The following is a 24,895-nucleotide window of genomic DNA, read 5'->3' on the forward strand; positions in this document are numbered from 1 at the left end:
AAAACTATCAGTTCATTTGTTGACAATAATAGTTGCCAACCCTATTAAAACAAATATTATTAGTCAAGGATTGACCTATAGCTGTCTTAATGTTTGCACTAACTTATACTACTATGACCATGATCGCATTGTTTAGCTTTTATACTTTTAATTGCCATATATTTGAAGAACGTACAAAGTTAAATACACTTCAAGTTTATCTAAATAAGTTAACTTCCTTTGTCGAGAATGCAATAACATAATGTTTACAAATAATACTGGTCTAATTTGCATTAAATGATTATAGGTCAACTGCACACGATTGCTTGAAAAGCAGAAATAATGTGCTAGCTTTAGCTCGAATTATTTTTATATTATAAAACGCTAAGTTAAATATCCCCTATACATCGATCGAATCTCATATCAATAACATTCGTTTAAACGTGAAAGTGTTATCGCAGGTTGGAGCCCGGCAACTATTATAAGCCAACAAAGGGTGCCTTAAACTCAAAGGTGAAAGCTACAACGTTTCAAAGGTAAGAATACATTTATTTTCTTGAATATTAATTTTTATTTTCATAAAGATTTATTATTATATGATAAATGATTTTTGAAAGGCTTGTAGTTAAGTAGTATAAATTTATTTTATGGATTTTCTTCTATTTATTCATGCACTGTCATTATTATTTTATTTTATTAAATATGTGTAAGAACGCCGGTAAAGGGTATATTTGGCGCACGTGCATTTAATTTGTATGCCTAATTTATATATAAAAGATTTATGTCGTCGTTATTCGTCAAGATTGTATTCTTAAAAAAAGCAAATTTGTGATAAAAATGATTTGTGACAGAAATAACCAGTTATGATTTAAAATTGTTATTATTAAAATGATAGCTATTTATGAATATCAAGTTTCCACAAATCTTGTTATGATTTTAAGATAGTGAAATTGAAATGATATCCTAGCTAAATCTTTCTTTATAATCCCAATGATTCGGATATAACCAGGGTTTTATTAGCGTAAATGGATATTCTGTAGCATTCTTTGTAACAATGTTGAAACTTACAAGTGCTAATCTATATGTACCTGCAGTAGCAGAAACTGACATGCTTTCCTTAATTCCCGAGAATATATAAACACAGATTGTTATTTAAATATACACTCATACCACATCTTCTAAAATCTATTGAAGTTTAGAAAGTTTGATGTTGTCTATTGCAAGTTATCAATTTATATCTCGTGCAACATTTTTCGTATTTCTCGTGTAAATTTTTTTCTTGGTCTGTCTTTTATTCAATTTATAAAAATGCCTACGATTACCGACGCCACCTTGCTTACGAGGGTCACTGAAAACAAACAAAACAAAAAGGTTATGAATAGATGAAAAATAATTAAGAAAAACATAATTTTAAAACTGAAAACTGAAGCTAGGCTTTTATGATACATGAATAAGACAAGAATTGTATCTCTTTAATTTGTTTTTAGTTTGTATAAGCACATAAGAACCTCAATTTTAAATGAGCAGCCGATCATTAAGGGTACATGTAAAACCGTCGTTTTTTCTTAAAATATTCAAAAATACAAGCTATGAAAAAACATGTAAAATGAATGTAAAATGAACACTTATTGACAATCTATGATATTATAAGTCCCTCTTTCTAACATATTAAAGGACCTGAAAACAGCATTAAATTCACTATTTATTCGAATAGGTTAGATAGTCCTTTGAATTTATTCAGAGAAAATCGTGTTAAAAATTTGAACAATCTTATGATAGCATTAAAACATTTCTTTTTCGAAAAGTTTGAATGAAAAATTCGTTTTATTAAAAATTTCAATTCAAAAGTTGATTCAAATTGCACCGCACGTATCTATGTAAATAAATCATCTATGCCTATGTCAACTTATATTAGAAATAAACAGTTGTATCAATGAGGGTCTAGCTGTGATTTACAGAATAGTGAGTAAAAAGTACAGAATAGAGGGATAAAAGTATGACGAATAGAGAAATAGGCATGAAAATAAAAAAAAAAAGCGAAAAATGGGGAGCTGAAATATCAATAATAGATACATAATGGTCAAAATAGATATAGAATAGAAAAAAAAATGTCTTAGAGGCCAAATGGTAAATAATTGAAAGACCCCCTCCCCCGACCCTCATTAATGGTATGTATTAAGAAAATTCTGAGTACGTCATATTTGTCAACAGCTTTGTAATATACAATATGCATAGAACAAAAATACCGAACTCCAAGGAAAATACAAAACGGCAAGTGTCTTATCAAATGGCAAAATCAAAATCTCATACACATCGAACGAATGGAAAAAAAACTGTCTTGTTACAGGCAAATCATTTTAAAACTTTTGATTTCGGGCCGCGGCCATTCTAAGGTGTCGCATGTGGTGTTCGTCTTGTCGTCGTTTGTCTTTTTATTTTGCCTTGCTGGTGAGATGGCGTGTCTCCTTGGTATCTCACGTCTCTGTTCTACATTCTACTTATATTTATCAAAGGTACCAGGACGTGTGTTTCGTCTACATAAGACTCATCAGTGGCGCTCAGATCAAAAAATTTATTAAGCCAAACAAGTTCAAAGTTGAAGAACAATAGACTGAAAGATGTAATGTACTAGTATTCAGAATGACAAAAAAACATCACATGATGGATACATCCTCGCAATATATAGATCGGTGTAAATTTATAGAATAGAGAATAATGAACAAACGGAATAAAGGGCAGAAAAAATAAAGAAAATATAACAAATAGGCAAGAAAAATAAAGAATAGAGAATATACTGAACAAATAGTGCAGAATAAAGGGAAAAAAGAAAATACAGGAAAGAGAAAAATAGGCAAAAAAAGAGAGAATAATGAGGTGTAGTTTTATGAACAATCTGATAAAAAAAGAAATGGAAGATACCAATTGCATTAAAAGTACCATTTTTTATAAGAAGAATTAGAGAATAATGGCAAAAACGAAAAGAAATGAAAAAAAGTCTAAAAACTTCAAGAATACAGAAATAAATTATCTAATCCAGATCTTCTTCAATGAGACAGGATGACAACATAACATATTTTGGAGAACCTGAGGTTTCCAAGGTTTGAAGGCTTCGTGTTTCTTTGTCTTAATACTGTTGTTTGCCCGTTCTTCGTTTTTCTTTGACTTATGTATTTTGGTTGTCCTTTTGTATCACCGGCAAAGTTATAAATTCGGTACTGGCAGCATGCTATCTATCTATTTATCTATCTATCTATACTATTAAACGAGAAGACCTCATTTTTGGTGTCGCTTCTCTCCTTTCCACAATAAATTAATCAACACGCATCTGTGTCCTATAGGTACAGTGCATAGTCGCATTTGTCATCCATTCATATGATTATTCAGATTGAGTTATTTTGGGAGAAAAACGAGAAAAAAGGCATCCGGATATTGTCCCGTCATTGGACAAAATTTTAAGTCAGATTAGACTTCCGGTTTGCGTTTGTCTGTATACTTTGAACATACATATACAAAGAATAAAGTGTATTTTCAGAATTCTATCTGCTATCATTTTCAAGTTTACTATCCACGGCGGTCGCAGAGTTTAGAGAGGGTCTGTATACTATATCAATGACCACCATGGATCGATTAGTAAACTTAGAATTGAAAGTAAATACACTATATTTATATAGTACTGAATGTTCATAATATACAGATAAACGCTAAAAATATTCATGTGAACTTTTGATACCTTTTCTGAAATTCTCCAGTCATTAAATCTTTTACAAAATTCATTGATTACAAAAAAAAAGAAGATGTTGTATTATTGCCATGTTGAGACAACTCTCCACAAGAGACCAATATGACACAGAAATTAACAACTACAGGTCACCGTACGACCTTCAACAACGAGCAAAGCCCATACCGCATACTCAGTTTCAAAAGGCCCCGAACTGACAATGTAAAACAATTCAAACCAGAAAACTAGCGGCCTTATTTATGTACAAAAAGTGAACGGAAAACAAATATGTAACACATAAACAAACGACAACCACTGAATTACAGGCTCCTTACTTAAATGTTCATAACATACTACATGAAAACTATGTTCATATTGAAATTGATAGAAAACCAAAAATTGGGAATTTTGGAAATAAAGGAGGAGGGATAAAAAAAAAAAAAAAAAAAAAGCATTTTCCTGTCCCAAATAACCTATATATGACTTATGATACTTTTGCTGAAATTCTCCAGTCATTCAATATTTTACAAAATTCTTCCAACAACACTTTACATACTTTAAACTACGCTCTGAATGCCCGCGATTTCGCGGGTGTGTTCTAGTGTATATTTAAAATACAGGTAATTTGTTATTATGATTTTCTTTAATTAATAGAAATTATTTAAAATTAAGGAATGTATCTGCCTTATGCAAAACTTTGATTCCTTTCCCTGCTTTGGCTATACATTTGTCCTTCTAAGTTTTTAAGCTCTTCGTTCTGTAATGTAATAGTTCATAAATTGGCCTTGAGCATCAATGACGAGATATTAATTGTCGAAATGCGCATCTTGTGTGCAAAAAAATGGATTGTTCATAAAAACTACAACATTAAACTCCTGTTCATCAAAATGTACTATAAACATTTCCCTTTAGCATTAAATGGTTCATTTAGGTGTAAAATACAATTATAACTCAAGCAACCGGCGTCTCTTGTAGAAAGGGAACTGCTGAATCTTCCGGGCCATCTGGTTATGGTCGGGCTTGTGTTTCTTGGTCTTTATATAAAATAAGAAGACGTGTTTTGATTGCTAATAAGAAAACTCGCCACAATTGAACAAACCCATAGCAGTTAACAAAAAAATGTCACCCAACGGTCTTAAGCAATAAGCAAAGCCCATACCGCATAGTCAGTCATAAATGACAAATGGAAAACAATTCAAGCAAGATTACTAACGACCCGACTCATGTACAAAGGAATGAACGAAAAACAAGTATGATATACAACAACAAACAACAACCACTGAATACCAGGATCCTGATTTGGGAGAGCCATATACTGAATGTGGCGGGGTCACTAAACTAGTTTTCTTGCGTCAAACTCTCCTCCTAACCTGGGACAGTGGTACAGTACAATATCAGAACAGACTATAAAAATAAGTTGAACCCATCAGAATGACATAAACTAACCAAAAAATAAAACAGACCGGACGTGGCAGAGTATTTATACATCCCCACATCGAAAAAGACACTAAGTGCATATCTGAGAGTATTTAGTTGGGTTTAGCTGTAGAAATATCGTTTTATTTGATGATTATCATATTAGGTAGACATAGATTTTCAACTGCACAATTCAAGCTGTCTGAATAGATTCAACTTACAAAACAGGAGATGTCTGCTTCGATATTTCAATTAAATCTAAAATAGATATGTACTTAAATTTGATTAAAATTTAATTAATTCTGTAAATTCAAGTCCATTTGCATAAGATTCTTCAATTTTACCATGCGATCTAAACGTTTTATTGACTTTAAAAGAGGTATTTACTTAATGCGTTTTTAAGCATTTCTTTAGACCATGTTCTACAAATTTGGTGTTTGCATAGAAACAATGGCACCGCGGACTAATTTGTGATATTTGCATTTCTGTAATTTGCAAATTTAGTTGCCGATTACATTTATATTTAATAATTGACTAAAACATTGAAAGAAATTTTAACTTGCAAGTTTTTCCAAAGTACTTCTAAATATGCAACACTTGTGTGCAATTAAACTAGTGTTTGCCAGTTCCAGGAAACTAATTCATGATCGATAAAATAACATGTTATGTTAAAGGAGTACTTGAGATAAATAGTATTTCTAAATTTTTTCATATTGTGGATATATATTTATATTTTTGATTTTGGAGTATGGTATATTTGTTACCATTTTTAAGGACTTTGTTGGTATGTACTTTGGAAAATGCATTGAAACAGAAAAGGGAGAACTGTCTGAATGCCTCGTAGAACATATATTGCACTCGCAAGTTCGTGCAATATAAAATTCTGCTCGGGACAATGTTCCCCAATATTCATGCAATAACCCTATAATATTTCAAATAAGTCTGCTTAAAGTAAGAAATTAATAGAACACAAATGCATGTAGCTACGCATTTTGTTACATTCAAGTACAGAACTTTGTTTGTTATTGTATGGCAAATTTGGACTGAAAAAGTAAAGGCATCAGTGATCAGTACATATTGAAACGCGCTTATGCGAGACTTAACTTTTGTATTGTGTCGAGGTGGTGATGACTAATACTAAATATTGAATACTAAGTGGGACCAATGATGGAACAATATAACATAAGAACAAACTATAAATTTATTGTAAAGAGCTTAGCTCAACATATCGATACAAAGCAGAAAAAACATCAGTTTACCAAAAAAATAGACTGAACGTGGCATGGTATTTATACATCCCACAACAAAAAGACACTTAGTACAGATATGAGAGTATTTAGTTTGGTTTAGCTATATATACACGTGCACTTATAGTTTAATTTCCTGATTTCCATATGAGCTTGACATAGATTTTCAACTGCACCATTTTAAAACTGTCTGAATAGATTCCACTTACAAAACAGGAGATGTCTGCTTCGATATTTCAATTAAATTTATAATTGATATGTACTTAAATTTAATTAATATTTAATTAATTCTGTAAATTCAAGTCAATGTCCATAAGATTCTTCAATTTTACCATGCTATCAAAACGTTTTATTGACTTTAAAAGAGGTAATTACTTAATGCATTTCTTTAGACCATGTTCTACAAATTTGGTGTTTGCATAGAAACAATGGCACCGCGGACTAATCTGTGCTAATTGCATTTCTATAATTTACAAATTTAGTTACTGATTATATTTATATATAATAATTGGAAAAAAACCCTTGAAAGAAATTTTAAGTGCCCTTTTTTCCAAAGTACTTCTAAATGTGCAACACTCGAAGGCAATTTAACTAGTTTTTGTCAGTTCCAGGAAACTAATTCATGATAGATAAAATAACATGCCATAAAAGTAGTACTTGATTAAAACAAGATTTTAATTTTTTTTATACTGTGTATTGAACTATATTTTTTATTTTGGAGTATGGTATATGTGTAACCTTTTTCAAGGACTTAGTTGATATATACTTTGGAAAATGCGAAATTATTTTTTGAAAAAGCACGAAATGGGAGAATGCGAGTACTATCCAAGACCTGTCTTAATGCTGTTCGATAAAAGAACATAAAGTAAAACATAAAATAAAAACACATTCAAGTTTTAACGTGCAGTATATATATTTCAAATAAGTCTGCTAAAAGTAAGAAATTAATAGAATACAAATATAGCAACTCATCTCATTTTGCAGAACTTAGTTGTTATTGCATGCCAAATTCGAAATAAAAAAGAGGATTCACTCATCAGACAAATTAAAACGCGCCGCGCTATGCTAGACAAAACTTTTTTTCGAAATAATGTATTGTGTGAAGGTGGTAAAAACTGGTAACTAAATGAACATCTTATTCCAAATAATTATAGATAACCAATACAGACATACAACGGCAAGAACGACAAAAAACATCGAATTCGAATAAACATACATGTTTTTGCGTAGGTACATCACTCGGAGGTATTATGGGACGACATCAAAAGATCAATGTAAGATAAAAAAAACTTAATCCAAATAGTTTGGGGTGGGGGGTGGGGGAAGGGGGGGGGGTTGAACTGCTGCAAGATTTGGTTATCCGACATTGATTTTTACATATATCCATATGGGTCAATCAATTTTTCCCAAATTAAGTTAATAGGGAAGTAGGGGGGGGAGGGGGGGGTCAGTGAAAAAACGATTTGAATTAAGTTTTTTATCCTTCATTGAACTTTTGATGTCGTCCCTACAGCGTCAGGTCTTTTTTCGTATCATAAACTGATTACAAAACCAATCCAACAACAATAACGAAAACAATAGCATAGATCATAACATGTTTAACCCCTCACCATTTTTTAACTTGGTGCCAGTCCCAAGTCAGGGGAGACTATAATTTAGTGGTTGTTATTGGTTCTTTGTTGTCATATTTGTTTTTCGTAAAAAACATTGTTATAAGTTAAGCCGTTAGTTCTCTCTATTGTATTGGGTTTTTTTTTGTTTCGTGTAGGGTCCTTTTATAGCCGACTGTATTGTATACATTTTTCTCATTGTTGGGGGCCGTACGGTTGCCTATAATTGCTTAAGTCCACTTCATTTCAACTTTGGTGATAGTTTTCTCTTATCAATCATATCACTTATTTTCATATACTTGTGTTTGCATATGTATATAACTTTGTTGTAAAGCCTTTATCTAGTTAATTGTTTCTAACAAATATGATTGTGTATTTGAAATTCCATTCCCCCAGGAAATGATAATAATTTGTAAATTAATCATTGTTTTAAGTTTCGACATTAAAGTAATTCCTTGCTGGCAGTTTAGTGTCGAAAGATGCGGGACATCTATTAAATTTGCATTACTAAAACTATAATCGGTGACATATTTTATTTGTTATTCTTAACCTGACATCGCGACTAACCTTGAGTTATTCAGAAAGCACATTTTTGTTAAATTCAAATTGGTCGTAACATTACTCCGTCTTTTCAATTTCATTTTCTATGTGTCGAAGGTTTGTTGAATTCAAATTGGACGTAAAAGTATCCGTTCGTTTTGGAACAAATTCATTTCTCATGTTTCGAAAGTTTTTATCTAAATGGGGAGTCCCTCAAAGTAAAATTTATAACATGTCAGAACAAATTCTCAGAAAAAATATAAGGAAGGCATTAAATAACACTGATGATTTGCAATAGTTAATATTCTGTGTCCTTCACACGAAAGATAACAGTGTCAGAATATATTTGAATGACATATATACCTGAACTGGTATAAAGAAATCAAGATTAGGCTTCATTAGTAAATGTTATAGATATACAATGCACGTAAATTGTGGGAAAATATATAATATATTTGTACGAGCTTTTTAAACAGGAAGAAAAGCGAGGCTCGACAAGCTTTTCAAATGTTTCTTAGCGAGTACAAGTAGTGTATTAATATTACGACAATGCATGTGTTTTGTTTTTTTCCTCCAATTTAAGTTTGACTCTAAGCCTTGGCTAAAACCGAATAGCAAGCTTTACATGTAAAGGGCCCCAAAAAATTTAGTTTGTTTGGTATTCAGTATGTATTGAATTTCATAAAAATCGACATTGCTTATGCTCGCATCATCAAGAAAAGTCCAAAATAAACTGTCAAGTAAATAAATAGTAATTTTAACTTTACAGTTTTTCTTCTTCAACAAAATAGATAACAGGATACTTTTTTTATTCTAACATGTATTTGTTTGTCTGTTCTTTGTACAAAAGATGGCTGATTGCAGGATACAATGCTTTAAACAGATTCAAAGTCTAAATAAAAGACTTAGGCTAGTCCTCTCCCTTGGTCCCTTGTATCTCAGAGCCAAACAGATAAAGGAAAGGGAACCAGTCTAAAAAGATTAGGATTCGGTTAAGACTCGAGGGTTTAGCATACAAGTCTTCAACGATACATATGTGTAATAACATAAACGGTACCTATTTTCCTGCACCAGATGCGCATTTCGACAATACATGTCTCTTCAGTGATGCTCGTGGCCAAAATATTTCAAATCTAAAGCTTACATAAAAGATGTAAATGTAGAAAATGCATCTTTTGCTACATCAATATGATTGTTTCGAGTGATATTAATTTTTTGAAAATTTTCATTTTTAAACAGCAGCAGAGTAAGTACGAACCTATTACATTGTTCATTATTTAAAAAATCTGTTAATTACCATGAGATATAAGGCAACAATCTATAGCCTAAAACAATTCTCAAAAAATATTGAGTTGATTTCGGGTTTTCTTCCTTTTTTAATACTTTTATTTTACCAACACAAATTTATATAAATTGACTGTTTGTTCTTAACTGACCTGCCTTAATCATTAATTTATCAATTGCCATAATTTTCAAACTATGGAATCCTGTTTTATAATTTTTACAATTTGAAGGGGACATAAAAGGTTCATTTCATACCTCATCCTATTGTTGTCAAATAAGTGCTTTAGAGGTTTAGCTAGTCGGTATAAAAACAGATTCTTTCCTCAATTTTCCATATACGGAAATGCATGTGCCAAGTCAGGAATATGAAAGTTGCTTTCCGGTTTCGTTTGATGTGTTAGAGCTTTTTGTTTTGGAGTTTGGTATATTTGTTAATTTCACTTCTGCTATTCTTATACAGACAAATAATTTTAAAAAACTTTATTTTAATTATGTTTGATAATTTACATTTTAGTGATCCAAAAATGCATATTTATGCATTAAACTTCAAATGCTTTGTTAAGAAAAACTTCCTCAAAATAGAATAACATTCCAGCAGCACCTCCATACGGGGTATATATCTCCCAAATGATACGATATTCCCGTGCTTGCATTTCCTATCATGATTTTCTTGATAGAGGGTTGCTGCTCACAAGGAAGCTATTAAACCAAGAGTTCCAAATGGTGAAGTTGAAATCATCCCTTCGTAAATTTTACGGACGCCATCACGAGTTGGTTGAGCGTTATGGAATAACCGTTTCACAAATGATATCGGATATGTTCCTTACGTCGTAACTACAATTCCCTTCCCTTTCATGAATGTGACCTACCGAATTAGACTATTTACCGGATTAAAATTTTGTAATCACATAAGCAACACGACGGGTGCCACATGTGGAGCAGGATCTGCTTACCCTTCCGGAGCACCTGAGACCACCCCTAGTTTTTGGTGGGGTTCGTGTTGTTTATTCTTTAGTTTTCTATGTTGTGTCATGTTTACTATTGTTTTTCTGTTTGTTTTTTTTCATTTTTAGCCATGGCGTTGTCAGTTTGTTTTAGATTTATGAGTTTGACTGTCCCTTTAGTATCTTTCGTCCCTCTTTTAAAGTGATGAATAATATATTCTTGAATGAATCATTAACTGGCAATCAATATGTCTATATTTGAAATAATAAATAATTTATATGATATAACGCATGTGTGTGAAATATAAGTATGATTTGTGGTATTCAATACTTTTGGAAATTCCAAAACTATATTTTTCATAGGGAGAAAGTAAATTAATAATTAAGATGGAATGACAGAAATATGCTTTTTTTCTTTTATTGTTAATCCTTTGTTTCATTGGCAATCATATCAGTATACCTTTATAAAAAGTATATTATATTGAATATATTTTGATATATCGGCGGCTAAATACAGAAATTCTGGAACAGCTTCATTTAGAAAATGGTAAAATTGTATTCGAAGATTTGATGACATCAATTGTCGATTTTAGTGTCGCAAATTTAGCGTATTGGCAACGCAATCGTGTGTCAGCTTATACATTAAAGAAATTATACGAATCTAATACATATAATAGAAAATTTCGGGCATAAACGCTTCCAAAGTCCCCCCCTCCCCCCCCCCCAAGTTCTTAAAGGACAAATTCAGAATTGTGATGGGCATAATTAAAAAGTCCATGGATGGGTTTGATAGATTGATTTGTGTTCGCTCCACGCAGCATCAGCACAAAAAGACTATATCGCGGCAAGAGCAATAGGTTTGAGGTTTAAGATATTTTCAACAATACTTGTTAAACCTCCCCACATACTCATGTACCTGCCTTTAGTTAGGAACCTCGTCGTCGTATGTCTTATTTTAATATCTTCCGTTATTTTGAGAATCGGTTGTGATGTTCGATTGTTTTTATTAAATATGTAAAATTGTATTCACTCATGTTAAACGAAAATGAAAACAGAATTTAAAGAATACAACCACTCCAAGTGTAAAAAAATGATGAAATAATATCTCATAAATATACAAAAAATAGCATTATATTTCTGTTGAGTATAATGTCATATGAAAATAAAAGAAAAGAAGTAGTATCAAATTTCTGTTTTGGTATACTTGAAAAATTAGCATACTAATATGCAACTATTTTCGGTAGTAGCACGCGAATTTTGAAATGTAGAATGAGATCAAAATGATTAAATTCGCGTGTATCTTCCGCAGGCTTTTAACCTAAAACTATTGAAGGATGTTAAATTTTGTATAAGGCATGATATTGGGTTCACATTTATTAAACGACAACAGTTCACATGAGTTTTTAATGTGTGAAACAAGAAAGGAAATATAAGAAGTTATAATATATCTTTGTAAACAACATTTAATTTTTTGAGTCATTTTTCTTTATCTTTAAAAATAAGGCTTATTCTGTAACATTATCATAAAGTTAATTTTACATCATGAATAAAGAAAAATTCTGTGATCATATAATTTGTTTATTCAGTACAACATTCATTTCTGTTAACAGTATTGTATTACCTGATTCTTTTAATTTTACAATTTTTCATTATTTCGCATCCCATAAATGTTTTTTCTTTTCTTTTTTTACTTTTTTGTCGTCATTTTTCTCTTATCAATTTATTTTTGACTCTTATTCTGTAATCTGTTGATCCAAAGTGACTCACTCTTTTCTTTATTTTTGAGAACGGAATCATGAGAAAGATCTGCGAACAACCGATTCCAAGAAATGTCACGACTTAAAATAGCATAAATTTGTTTAATTGTAAATAATATTATGCTGATTAAACAACTGAATGTATAGTGAAACATGTTCTATCTACATAAATTTGTCTTTACTCATGTGTTTTAATTTACCAAAGTTTTTTAAGTATCGTCTTACTGCAGAAATTGTAATAAGCATAAAACTACTATCATTTTGACATTATCTTTAAATTAAAATGAGTTCAAGGTAAAATAGTTAGGTTTTAATTACCTCTAATAGGCCCATAGATCAAAGCAACAGTTACTATTAAACCACACTTATACAAAACTATTAACATTTCTAATAACCAAACTATAGCCTTGCAACTGTTAAAAACTCCTATTTTACATAATTTTTACATTGTACATTTTTGTTTGGTCTAACGAAGTGATACTTTATTTTTTCCTAATAGTATACATTTTATGGGCGAACCCAGCGGGAAATATTTGTCATTTAAGGTAAAGTAAACATTTCTGATTTATGGTTTGAAATCAATATAACGTTTTCAGATGAACAGTTATAATAATTTGGTTTTTATTTACGAATTTGTTTAGGAGACTGAGTTCTGATTGAGTTACAATATGCTGAAATAAGTTGTCTGTTTGGTTGAACATTTTATCTTTCATTTTGTTAAGGACACTAAATCCTAATTGGAGTTTGATCCTCCTTTATTGAATGCTGTCAAGTTTCTGCTTGTTTCCTTAGAGATACCAAACAATGCCTTAAACATAATGAATATTTAATTCTTGGGATCAAAATAGGATACAATATCAAAAATATTAAGTTGTTATATCTTTATTTGTACGTATTATTAAATCTTATATTTTATACAAATCAATATATATTGAGGAAATTACTGTAAAAAAATCATATCATTTGCATTTCATGTGTTGAAGACTGATTTCATAAAAAGTATTGGCGATGGTGCTGAAACAAAACAGATGATATTTTCGTGAGGGAAAAAAGTCTTGAATACACAATGTAGGTTATTGTCAAAGTTTAAAATTACAAGCATGTATATACGACTGATTATTTACCGCTTGTTTTACGTCCAATGGCAAATATCTCACGCAATTTATTATACAGTGGTAGGTTTGGAGTCCATTGAGATAAAGAGGGGAAATTATAGAACTGTCGGTAGAAAATTAGTGTATGTTGGTAACGGGCGAGACGGGTGGATATTTTGCCTCGCAACAGGCAACCTAAATCCCCTGCATAGAATTGCTTCAAAAATTTTCAAACGTACAGAGATCGTGGCTCTCACAATTCAAGGGTACACGAAAAGTGGTTTCCCGGTCCGTGTCCGTTAATCAAACCCCTATTTCATATTTTTAATGGCATAAAATAACAAACAAATGATAAGTTCCTATAGATCTAGTGTCAGGCAATCTATTGGCGTTTATTATTTTCTCGTCATGGTTTCAAGATTCAGAAGAAGTCATGTTGCCAGGTTTAAACCCACCGTTTTTTTCATAATGTACCAACTTAGGAATATGACAGTGTTTTCCAGTCCTTCCGTTGATTTGTCAGTTTTTGTGGACTTTACCTTTTGGATTGACATTTGAGATCGGTATTTTGTTATTACATTTTGTATTGCACAATTTATTTTTTCAATTTCGAACTAAGCATCTAATCATCAACAGAAGGAAATGCAAAGTAATTTACAATAATGTAAATATAATTAAAGTCAGTCGAATTGGCTATACCGGGAGAGTAGTATATAATTTAGAAATTATTTAATTATTTTATCATTGAAATCATTTAAAAACATGAGTCAAATTTAACTACGAAAAAAACTGCACTGTCGATTATTTTGTACATTAAGTTTTGCTTATTTTTTTCTCTTTACAAAAATGGCTATGGATAAGAGATGATTTTGTTGGGCGTCGACTGATGGTTATAAATTGACTCCAAGCAAATGATGTTTTCAAAATGTACTCATCTTAAATTCCATTTTAGAATTTCCAAGAGTTTAATTATTAAGCTGGAAAGGCTGAAATATGGACATCTGCCGACAAAAAAATGCTTGATTAATTTAAATTTGTTGTTCAGAGTTCAATGGCAAAAATGCATCTATATTCATGATGAGAACAACTTATCGATAAATCTTTTAGTAAGGTATCTGAAGGGGATTGATCTGTATAAAAATCGTAGAAACAAATGATGCATAAAAACGATAGGGGTGAATAGTGGCTGTAACTGTAACATGCCAACTTAAAATACCTATATAAAAGAGTTGTTGCAATGATTCTTCGTATGCGTAAACCAACTTAAATTAAGAAATGCAATCGTAGTACTAATGTATCGTTGGGAACGAATCTTAACTTAAGTAGCTTTATGCATACGGGCCCAGATATCTTAGCACTTTCTAAACGAGGTACAAATGTATTAGATTAAACCTCTTCACTCTGATTGGACGTGGCTTAGTATTTACGGAGTGTCTATTCGTCCGGCTAGCCGGACGAATAGTTAAAAATCTCTATTCGTCCGGCCATCCGTCTGCGGATGCGCAAATATTCAATATCAATAAAAGTGTCATGTGACGTGGAAAGTGTCCCGGATGAGGTGTCGGATTACACACGCGGTGTCGGATAACACAAACGCGTATGCAATGGACGTGTTGAAAATTGGAGATCGTGATTCATATTTAAAGATGTCACAGAGAAAACCAGAGAGAATGAGATTGCTTTAAACAAATGTCTATAGAAGTGATATATGTTAACTGTGAGGAATAAGCCTGAAATTAAAGTAAAATTGATGATTTACCCCCATTTACCTTATGGAGGCAAAACGCATTCGGAAAAAATACTATATCAAACTTGCTTGGATGCATTATTTTTTAGATATACTACAACGTAGATCTATAAACATACTGATATGCCTGGACTGGGAATAAGACACCAGGGTTTTGGTGTCCCCCCTTTTTCTGTTGTATCTAGTCTAATATACATTTTTTTCTAAAAAAATCTTATCGAAAACACAATCCTTCTTTTGGGTACAGGTTACACGTGCCTGCCCTTCTCAAATTTCATATGAATTAAAAATCGCCGAACAATTTAAATGAAGAATCGTGCATAATTATATGGGGACCTTACTTTAACCAAACTTCACAGAAACTATAAATTCAGGATCTTTTGAAATTATAGATGAAGCCAATAATGATTGGCCCGACTATTTACCTTACAGGAAATTCATAGGCAGAACAACAAAAGAGAGAATCATTTTTGCCCCCCTCCCCCCACCCAATACCCAAGTTCCTTTAGAATATTGAATAAAAAAAATCTGAATCAAATGTATAGTTTTTTTTTGGTTTTTTTTAAAGAATGAGGTTTTTTTCATAATCCGAGGTTAATATATTATAAAACAACCCGTTTCATTCAAAACCTTCAAAACACGATGTTATATCTTCATCATTATATATTTGGCCGGACATATAGCGAAAAACCGTAAAAATGCTATTTGTCCGGCTTGCCGGATGAATAGACATTTTTGACTATTTGTCCGGCTAGCCGGACGAATAGCCACTGCCTAGTATTTATACATCCCGTACAGCCAAAAAAAGACGTCCCTATTTCGGTTTTGCCAGATGGGAGAAGTTTAGACAAACTATTAGGTATTGAGAAGGCGCATATAACGAAAATGAAAAAGCGAGCGAAAGTAATCAAAATATAATTAAAATGTCATAAATCAAATTATGTAATGTAAATGAAAGATTTCTTTTACTAAATTCTAAATATATCCCAGGAGGAGTTTCTCCTAATTGAACTTCTAATTTGGTATGTTTTGTATCCGGTTTTTACCGACTGTTGACAGCGAAGAAAAATGATATCATACACCTGGCGGATATAACAAAACTCCCCTTTATTTATTTATTTCAATGGGCATTTTAAATTCAAATTAGTTTAGAATGTAGAAGGGTTTAATCTGTTTGCATAAAAATATATTTTGTTGGTAAAAATTGTCGATTTTTTCCTACAGCACGAGGGTAAATTCAAAAACGTCACGTTTCAATTCTAAGTAAATAAAAGAAGATTATAGCATTATCGAATTCTAAAATTTCATACACGTTAGTACGTATCAACATTCAAGAAATATATCTGAAAAAATTAACCTATATAAAAAAAAGTCAAATATCGACCTTTGTATCAAATACAACAATGGATGGTAGATTTGATTATGGAACGCCATAGCTGTCTTCGGCGTTCCATATATAATGAAGAGTCAGACATTAAGACTGCCACAAGAAAAAGTAGCACGTAAAACAGAGACCGAAATGTATCCTTGCTACAGTTTAGATTAAAAAAAACAACTAAGGACCATTAAATAAGTTATTTTACGTGTATCTAATGTTCAATGTTCTCCCTATACTCAAAGCATATGATTGAACGTCCTTATTCCGACCTGTCGTGACTTCGTAGTAATACATCCCGCACAGCTAAAATCGACACTTGGGCATGGGTTTTTATTGCTGATGAATGAGATACATGAAGGTGCTCATATTTTATACCTCAGTCGATCATTCGCGTCTTTTTGCAGACGTGTGTATGTCAATTTTAATGGAAACAAAAATCGAAAATTAGAACGATTTGGACGTTCAAATATATTCACCCTAGGAAAAGAGTGGTTCCCTTTGACACATATCTCCAATTAAACATGCATGTGCCCTTTTTCTACTGTATTGGCAATAATTCAGGTTGATAAATCATATAAAACATTATCACCTATCCAGTATATGCCATATTAATTTCATTTTGTGCCCATTTAATGCAAATTTAGCCGAGTATTTATACATCTCGTACGGCCAAGAAATTCCCTCTTTGACATTGGTGTTACTGCCTGATGGGAGAAGTCTAGAATCATTGGTTTTGATTCTAATTTATTCTGCAACGACAAGATTGGCCTTCTATGATTTGAATATATCTGTTGCTTCATGTATGTGGGTTGCTGTCTCATTGACACCTCTCATTCCTTTTCATTTATTTACAATACCACATGAAGGGCAAAGGGTTAAACGGACTATTATTTAGTAAAAAACCTCCTCTTTCTTTTTTTTTTCTTACATCTATTAATATTGTTTTGTCTAATGAGTTATTGTTCGGCTAATTATGTTGCAAAATGAGCAAAAATAGGTCAACCTCAACTACTGGACACTGCACCGAAAAAGATATCTATATGTATACATACATGTACTTAACCCTACGTCTTTTTCATATAAATATGCATGACATATACATGTTAAAATCTATAGAAACATCCCATGCTGGTTAAATAAAAATTCAATCTAGAAATATTCGCTTGTATGATTTTTCAGCGACGTATTAAAATATCAATACAATAACATATATCATATTGGTTTCGAGCAATTTTATTTCTTTCAGATGAATGAATAAATTGCTTTCACTTCAGCTATAAAAGTACAGTGCTAATTCAACATAAATGATCCCTTGCAAGATGTATGTAAGTCGTGATAAATGGTTTGAATTATATTTTATATTCATTTTTATATATTTCAAATTGTTATTAATAATATTTAAATGCATCTCAAATTATATTTACATCATCTATTTTCAGAGGATAATGTTGATTTAGCTTGGATATTTCACATATTTATGGAAAGGATGAGGGGTGATAGACCAAAAAGATCTAAATCTCCAATTTCAAGGAAAAATCAACGTAAAAATGTTCCTGCAAGAAGACCTGATCCTGGTACAGAAGATTTTATACGATTCGTGCGCGATTTTCAAGTAAATCGTCAACCAACTTTCACTGGAATTCAACGAAGGGCTCCGCTTCCCGAAATAGGACAACCTTTGAACAACGTTGGGCTTAATGATTCCGGATTTTTAGATAGACTTAATGATGAGTACGACGATTCTGGTTTAGAAGATGAAATTCTTTATTCAAATAAAGTGTCTGTCCCAAGAAACGATCGAATAGTTAAGGAAGTTTTAACTATAACACGGCAACAAACCAGAGACAATTTATATTCAACTTGTAAATCTAAGATAAACAATGATAGTTTTATACTTTCTAGACAAAAAAGTAATTTACAGAGAACGTGGTCACTGCCTCAATCGAAACAACAAAAATGTGCTAGATCGATGAAAAACAGACAGTCTCTTAAACAGTTACCTCCCCTTTTCAACGACGAATTCCCAGCTAGACCAACCGCGCCATCACCGTCAATGACACCACCGCTGGATTATTCCGACGGAAGTGAAGATCAGGTGGAGTTCCTCGATCTTTCTTGAAATCTCGTAGTTCTAAAGTGCCAGGTCTAGTCAGTTAAAAAATATGGATAATTTAGTGTAGAAGTCACATAGAGTTGGATATTTAGAAACAGGAGCATGATATTTTTTTAAAAACATGTATCATTATGCAACTAAGTTTTTTTTTAATTTTCTAAATATGTACGCAACAGTAGCGAAAGTTACATGGAGTGCCATTGTACATTTATTGTAAAAATGTTGTCGGTGTAAAAGAAAGCTTTAAAAGTTATATTGAATCTCAAAGGCAGCATATGCTTAGTAAAGGATTTTCCCTGCTGAAATATTTGATGACATATGATCATATCCGTAAAGGAAGTGCATTTTAAACATCGAATGGAAAATATTATGATGTTTATGGAGGAACATGATTCTCTAGCTTTTTCGTATGAAAGAATGGGGGAAAATACCCGATTTTGAAAATATTTTGTAAATGTTGCTTATAACTTTTTATTCATTGCTTATGGAAATTTCGGAGGGTGTACGAAATGACACATTGTATACGAACAGCAGAACGAACATCCTTTAGAAACGTAATTTATGCATAACAGGTGCATGCAATTTCTGTCAAATTTGTTTAACGTGTATTGAGAGTATGATACTCAACTGTATGCAAATGAAACTTGAAATATATATGTATATGAATGTATTTATGGATATCAAAGTACGCTACAACTAATGCCTTGTCTTATTCGTTGTTCTCAGGGAGTGATATTTTGTTGTTAATTTTCATAATGATCTTGTACCAAAGTAAATATTAAAATTTGTAATGAAATTGTATTTTTATGATTTTGCCTCTATCTGTGAAATGAAACTATTTGCAGTTTAAACTGGATAGACACTTTGACGTTTGAATTTCTAAGGCACTATGTGGTGTGATTAAATTGGTCGTCTCACCAAAAAAAACACATAAAAAAAGGGATATGTTGTGGATGTAGCTGGAATAAACAAGCTCTTAAATTAAATGAAAATAAACAATATATTACAGTTACATAACTTTTATTGCTGTTCTTTATCTTGATATTTTCTTTAAAAAAACAATCATAGATAAAATTGAAAATGGAAATGGGGAATGTGTCAAAGAGACAACAACCCGACCATAGAAAAAAACAACAGCAGAAGGTCACTAACGGGTCTTCAAAGATACCAGGATTGAAATTTTATATTTACGCCATACGCGCGTTTCGTCTACAGAAGACTCATCAGTGACGCTCGAATCAAAAATGTTAAAAAGGCCAAAAAAAGTACAAAAGTGGCGTTCGAGTATGCGTCATCAGGCTTGTCATTTCTCTTCAATATTTATCAAATATAACAGATAAGAAACAATTTCAAGAAATGAAAAAGTGTACAGTTTGTGCAGAAAAAAACTAATATAATATTCCAATCAGAAATAATGCAGTTTTGCAGAAATCAAATTTAAATGCAACACATTACTTAAAATTTCGATGTGTTTTAAACATATCTGTAGAAAATACACGAGCTGAGATATGGCATATTTCACAAAAGACAAATTTAAATAAACCATAGCTTTCTTATTGCCTGAAACCATATAACACAGAAATTTGTTTAAAAATCGTACTCTTAAAGCAACCTCACAGCGGGTCGATCTCTCACGATTTAGATTGAAGATCATTGAATCTATTAAGGATGGCATTTAGAAAGTGGTTAAAATTGATTTGATTCATATTTGACTAACTTGAGTGTTCTTGATTTCAAAAGTTAGCAAACCAACAAAATAAGTCTGAAATATGCAGACGACACAATATGAATAGAGGTATGGCATATACTGATCACAATAAAACAGTGTCTTAATAGAAGATGTATTAAGAGATAAGAAACAAAACAAATTCACTTAAAATTCCATTGAAAATGTTTCCAACAGAGAAAAAACGGTTGCCGTGTGCCAAAATAGTGAGATTGTTCGGGTTTCCTTAACCCGAATAATCCAGTCGTTATATTACGATCACTCCATCGAGAAAAGTAGTGGATAGAGGGCGCTGAATCATTCGAGTTAGGGTTTCCTCAACATGTTATAGATAACTCTGGTAAATGAAAGCTATCAAGTTCACAATTAGGTTGTAAAAGTCATGAAAATACGAAAGAGAAATTATAGCACAATTTTTAAAGAAAATATTGATTACAAAATTGAAACAATATTAAGTTGTTCTGATTTAGTTTCAAGGTATCATTATAACTCCCTACAGCTATGTTTTTAACCCATATTATTTTACCCATAAAAGTTTATTCAAATGGGAAAAACACGTGCACTGACCAACATATATTTTTATGATGATGTGTATTATTTTCTCTATAATATTTTTTTGTAAGACTATGAGACCAACGTTCCCAAAAAGAGTATAAAAAGGAAAATCACAAAAATACTGATCTCCGAGGAAAATTCAAAAAGGAAAGTCTCTAATCAAATGGCAAAATCAAACACATCAAACAAATGGTTAACAACTATCATATTCCTGACTTGGTACAGGGTACTACTTCGCTACATACAATGATTTCCATACTGAGAAGATAGTTTGTTTAATTTTGAAAATGACGCTTCAAGTGCCCAAAAATATTGATAACATCTTAGGGATTTTAAAATTTTCATATTTTACCTAAAAAAAAGCAAAAACAAACATATACAAAACAGTGTTCATTGTTTTAAAACGTTACACGGACCAAACTAATCACTTGAACCAGAAATTGGTTTGAAAGTTTTTTCTTGCAAAGTATACATAGACTGTTCTTGCTGAAACACTATTCTGTTGAGTTAATAACGGTTTAAAATGGCCGCCGTATACATAATCCGGGCGCTATTTACAGATCGAGGTTCAACGAAACTAAAAGAGGTACAAAGTCATAAACAAATCCGTACTGAAGAGATCTTTGCGTCTTAAGATATTTAGTCTACAGAAATATGCCCATCGAACGGTTTGTTAGGTTATGTTTAAATGAATCGCAAGAGAACTAGGTAAATCGGATTTAGAGCCAAATGTACTGAATAATTGTTCTTTTTGCACTTGCTGATAAGAAAAGAACGATCTTTTAATGCAAATTAAAAGGACGATTCTTGTTCAAATTATATAAAAGATAGCGTTTTAAAAGTCGTCTTAGATTTTATTGTTCCGAATTTTTTGTTTAATAAAATAAAACTTTAATTCAATAATTCAACGTGGTTAAACGGAGAGGGTCAGCTTTCAATCAATATATCTGTATTGAATTTGCCAGGTTTTAGGGTGTTTTAAGTATTGTACTAAAAAGTAACGGCACTTTGAACAAATAAACAGAATGATACTATCCCCTCTTTTTTGACATGAAAATACAAAACATATCCATAGCACACATTTTAGTCGTATCAATAATTTATGCCGAGTTTGACTGTCCCTCTGGTATCTTTTATCCCTCTTTTAGTCGTATCAATAAAACATGCTTTTTGTAGTGCAGCGAATGACAGAATTACGAGGATTTTTTTCAGTTTTATGTATTCAATATGGTTATTATGTACAGTTTTCATCGATGATAGTAAGGATGATGATAGATTGGTGTGTAATGTCCGGTGACAAATATTACATACAAACCAAGATGAAAAGCATGTATCAAACCAACTCGCTGAGTCGATTGTTCTCTTCCAGTTCACACTATAACAACAAATCGGAGACATCTAAACCTATCCTTCCCTGAGCTGATTTTAGTTTTTCTGCAAACACCTGAATTTTACGTAAAATTTACTGAGGGGCAGCAATTGCCAATTTTCAAATCTTTTATCTGATCTGCCGCCTGAACACTCGAGAAATGAATATTGAAGACTACTGCTAAACAGACTCTTATAGCCGTCTAGTCGTTTTGTAATGTACAAGACTTAGTTTATCATTGAGTAATATTCGGCCGCTCTCGAGATGAGGAACATTAAATCTGACCTTAGACAATTTGGTCAAAGTGTTTTTGTTTTGTTTGTTTATATTCTTTCTTTGTTCATGCTCTCTATGTTGTCGTTCTGATTTGTGGTTTATTTTTGTGTTCTTTCTTTTTTATCTGATGTCTATTCATCGGCAAAATAATTTTGGGTTATGTATGTTACCATATTACATGATAATGTATATCGAATGGAGTGTTTGCCTGTGCATGCAGCAAAATAGCTAATTTCATAGACGGCCACTTAAATGGGTTTGACTGTTAACGAATGAATTCCTGGAAAAATCACTAGAAAAAAAATCTGCTTTGGCATTGACATAATGTATTTAAGTTCACTCGACGGAATGTATATGCAAGTAATTGAATTAAATTCCTAGTAGCAATTGCATAATTTGGACTACTTGTGTGGGAGTATTCCATTGAATTGAACGTCCTCATTCCGATGCGACGTGGCTGCGTATTTATACATCCTTCAAGACCAAACGGGTCACTCCTAGACTACTCTCTTTAACTTCCAGAACGGAGAAACCCAGCTGAGCAAATTTCCAATCCTATTCAACCCTCGGGGTTCAACCAGTAGGTTAAGAACTGGTACACTGAGTTAAAGAGCACATTAAATCATTTAAGGACACCCGGTAAACTAAACCATGTACAGATTTTCATTTTGCTTGCTGTAGGTCCTGCCCTTTCCGACTTTGTTTTTTAACGGAACTGTTTAGAATTACATCATTGTAAAGACATTTGACAAAGTGACATAAATGTTTAAAAGGAACAAAAGCAATCGTGACTGTTATAAAGTGATTATATATTGTATACAGTTCTTTTGATGACGGTTATTATCTTGTAAAGAGGTGTAATGAAGATTTTATTAACCGCTATAAACAACGCCTTTGTGAACATTGACACATAAAGGCGTCTTTCAAAATCATTTTGGAATAATTTTCCAACAAATTTTGCAAGTTTAATGTGATACTTTTCGGAACATTAGATAAATTAAAGCAAACTAGATCCGAAAGCATTAACCAAATTAACCTGAAGAGGAACTTTTGATTATTTATCTATTTCTAAACGTCATTATCGTAAAAGTAGAGTATCTTCTTTCTCCTTTAATTCATCATTATGTTGTATAATATAACAATTTTGAAATTAACATATAGTTTATTAACATCGGGTTAATTTCGGGCAGACGTAATTTTAGAATTAGCACGTTCTCTAACAAAAAGGTCTATAAGTATTATCTTTGATACGATCTTTTTGGAAACTACATGGATTGCTTAAATAATATTATGGTATCTCTGAAGATAACGAATGTATTAAATATATTCAGACGGGTAATTTGTTTTCAAGGAGAAACCCCAATAGCACATTAAGTGAAAATATTTTTTTCTAAAATGCTAGTTTCAATTAAAGTTTTTGGAAGCGTTTGTACAAATTATATATACAACAATAACACATAGGATGTGGACAACACGATTTCTTCTAATTATATTAATTATGCACATAAAACTGAATAAGTGTTGCTCAGTCTTTAAATGCTTACAGTATAGAAAATAACGAGTAAATATAATTGTTTCATTCCTTTCTTCCCGAATTTACAAGTTATTGAATAACATGCCAAAATCCTGCTTTGGAATCTAAGATTCAAAAATTTTCGGTTATTTTTTTTCTTTCGAATATATAGTTATTCAGGGATGCAATTATTTTTATAATTTTGTATCGAAATTGCGGATTTAAGTGAAACCTGTTATTCTTGACAAAATTAGTAACATATATGAACATATGGGTATGACTTCCATTGATGCAAATGTATATGAAAAAAAATGAAATCGGGTGCAAACAAATACATGTCAATAAATGAATTCCCATATTGAAAATTAAGCTATCGTCAGCTAACAACAATATGAACAATTTCAAAAAGATAAAAAAAAGTTCATATGTAAGCTAATATCATTAAACAAATAAAAAGAACAAGTGAGACAGACCGCAACTGTTAACGAATACAACTTTGACTACAAGCTCCTGATTAGGGGTTAGGTACATATGATTATGATAACTTCATAACTTTTTCTTTTTATTTGTGTAACTATATCAAATATTAGTAACAGTTTTATGTTATGTATTCAAACTATGTTTTAAAA

At 31.7% G+C, this 24,895-nt stretch overlaps 1 protein-coding gene across 4 annotated transcripts; it reads left to right on the forward strand.

The window, feature by feature from the left end:
• Positions 1 to 389: 389 nt before the first annotated feature.
• Positions 390 to 18,970, forward strand: LOC139516201 (uncharacterized). 4 transcript variants are annotated; one of them, XM_071306131.1, is made up of 2 exons: positions 390 to 515; positions 18,154 to 18,970. In XM_071306131.1, exon 2 carries the CDS (start codon positions 18,192 to 18,194, stop codon positions 18,831 to 18,833), a length of 642 nt encoding a protein of 213 aa, XP_071162232.1. In that variant the 5' UTR covers positions 390 to 515; positions 18,154 to 18,191; the 3' UTR covers positions 18,834 to 18,970. The 4 variants fall into 4 exon arrangements, with proteins under 4 accessions (XP_071162232.1, XP_071162234.1, XP_071162235.1 ...); XM_071306133.1 differs by lacking the exon at positions 390 to 515 and adding an exon at positions 12,952 to 13,040; XM_071306134.1 differs by lacking the exon at positions 390 to 515 and adding an exon at positions 17,960 to 18,035.
• The last annotated feature ends 5,925 nt before the right edge of the window (positions 18,971 to 24,895 follow it).

This window comes from Mytilus edulis, chromosome 3 (genome assembly GCF_963676685.1).
Source record: "Mytilus edulis chromosome 3, xbMytEdul2.2, whole genome shotgun sequence".
Lineage (NCBI taxonomy): Eukaryota > Metazoa > Mollusca > Bivalvia > Mytilida > Mytilidae > Mytilus > Mytilus edulis.

Bases quoted from the DNA above. Each gene is read 5' to 3' on its own strand.
- LOC139516201 (XM_071306131.1), top strand. From the start codon at position 18,192: ATGGAAAGGATGAGGGGTGATAGACCAAAAAGATCTAAATCTCCAATT.